Raw genomic sequence first — 2,171 nt, forward strand, 5'->3', positions numbered from 1 at the left:
AAAGTAGAGATTTCAAGCTTCAATTTCTTTTTTGAAAAACCTTCCTATCATTATTACTCGCGTAGTTATCGTCATTCGAAGTTTGGTGATTTTTTGACAAATTTTAGGTGTACCGCTTTTTTTTCGACTGAGTGTATATACATCATCAAATCAGTATACATATGTATATTCTTGATTTACTTTCTCAAAGAGGAAATAATTTTGATAAATTAAATCTGAAAATTGTAGTGTAAGAGCACAAAAATATAAGAACATTACAATATATCAATATTTTTTAAATAGAAGCCACCTCTACTAGTTTCACTCCAGTTTTGTGTTATGGCTGCAGGATGTGTAGTAGAAGTATTTATGTATACGTGGCCAGCAGAATTTTTGATGCGTACGGTAAATTACTTGTCATTCAAATTTACTATTTTATTTTGTGCTATTAATTGTAATTTTAAAAATATTTATTATTTTTCCCCAGAACTATGAGGTCGGACATGCAGCATTCAATTTACTCGAAAACAATCATTTGAGTAATTTCATTCAAATATGGCAACTTCTGCAATTTATTATAATGCGATGTCAAGAACCTATAGTGGTTTCAATTCCTTGTCTTATGCCGGAACTATCTTTTAATTATTTTTCAAAAGTAAGATCAAATTTTGAATTGATTTGAAAAAAAATGATTAAAGATACTAATACACATCATCCTTATTACGTATTTAACATTATCAGAAACAATTCCATATTTTTGCAAGTTTTCTATTAATATTTGTTTTCATTATTACTAAATATTTAAACTATGAAATGATAAAATATATCTTTGAAGATAAAAAGATACGAATAAAATTACAATGAAATCTTCATGTATTATCAAATATTTACTTTGTTCTATTTTACAGTATCTTTCGACTATACTCTCCTATTTCACAACACTGCGTGTAATGATGGACGATGGATAAATAAAAGTAAACTGAGTATTGTATACAAATGAAATATACTTGAAACGACCATTTTAAGTCATTAAAAATTGCACTACAAAAAGTTCTTGTATTGCGTTTTTGTTAAAATAGTCAATGTCTTGAATAGTTGTAAAAGTACAATTATTTTACCAGTAAACTGTCATAATTAGTTTGATTTGGCGATGATAGATTTAATTTATTTGTACTTATTATCGCGTAATACCCCAATCAGCGAACAATGTTTTCGAAATCTTTTTTTAATACATACTCTTTATTATTGTTAATTGCATAATTTGTTGTACAAAACTATTATTTCACAATTATTATTCAAGTGTAACAATGATTTAGAGAAAATAGTTAGGTAACATTTTTGAATGTTTATTTAATCTCAATATTATTTATTTCATATTTTATATGTTATATTGATTTTATATTTAACATTAATAAATAATTTAAAATAATACCTTAATAGCACAGTGCATTGGTTAAATATTAGTCCAAGGTTGATTATATTAGAAATCAGGGTTGGGAAGTAACTCGTTAGTTACAATGAAGTTACAGTTACGGTTTTTTTAGTAAATCTAACTTAACTTTGTTACTTTCTCTCCATTTGTAACTATAATTTAACTCAGTTACATTTTTTCGATAACTGGTAACTAATTTCATAGTTTCATTAATAGTAACTTTATATATATTTTAAACTTCTACAGATTACATTAGGCCTTGCATCTGCGCATAAACGCCTTTATCGACGCTTTACAATTTAAATGCAGATTTAATGTTTTTATTTTTATTGCAAGAAAGTAACTGTAAAGTAACTATTCATTACTTTTTTAATAACTGTATCTGTAACGCGTTACTTTTCAGAATTGGTAACTTGTAACTGTAACCAGTTACAGTTTTAGCAAAAAAAACTGTAACTGTAACTAGATACTTTTATAAAGTATCTTCTCAAACCCTGTTAGAAATGCATTGGCCGATATTGTCTAACGTAAAGACAATATGGTTTAGCTTGTCACTTTAAAACTTTTCGCTTATACCCCAAATAGCACAAGGACGTCCTGAAGACGTCCTCAGAATATCCAGGACGGGACGTCAGGACGTTTGGGGACGTCCCATTTTAGTCCCGGGACCTCCTGAGGACATTCTGTGGAACACCCGATGCGCGCCTCATTATATCCTCACGAGGTCCCGAAGACGTCCTCAGAAAGTTCTTCAAGAAGT

The 2,171-nt window shown here is 28.7% G+C and overlaps 1 protein-coding gene across 1 annotated transcript; it reads left to right on the forward strand.

The window, feature by feature from the left end:
• The first annotated feature begins 8 nt into the window (after nucleotides 1-8).
• Nucleotides 9-1,029, forward strand: LOC105561238. Its single transcript, XM_012011038.1, has 3 exons — nucleotides 9-384; nucleotides 467-634; nucleotides 888-1,029. The coding sequence occupies exons 1-3, from the start codon at nucleotides 319-321 to the stop codon at nucleotides 945-947; spliced, it is 294 nt and encodes a 97-aa protein (XP_011866428.1). The 5' UTR covers nucleotides 9-318; the 3' UTR covers nucleotides 948-1,029.
• The last annotated feature ends 1,142 nt before the right edge of the window (nucleotides 1,030-2,171 follow it).

This window comes from Vollenhovia emeryi, unplaced genomic scaffold, assembly GCF_000949405.1.
Source record: "Vollenhovia emeryi isolate VEMERY1.0 unplaced genomic scaffold, V.emery_V1.0 DF945465.1, whole genome shotgun sequence".
NCBI lineage: Eukaryota > Metazoa > Arthropoda > Insecta > Hymenoptera > Formicidae > Vollenhovia > Vollenhovia emeryi.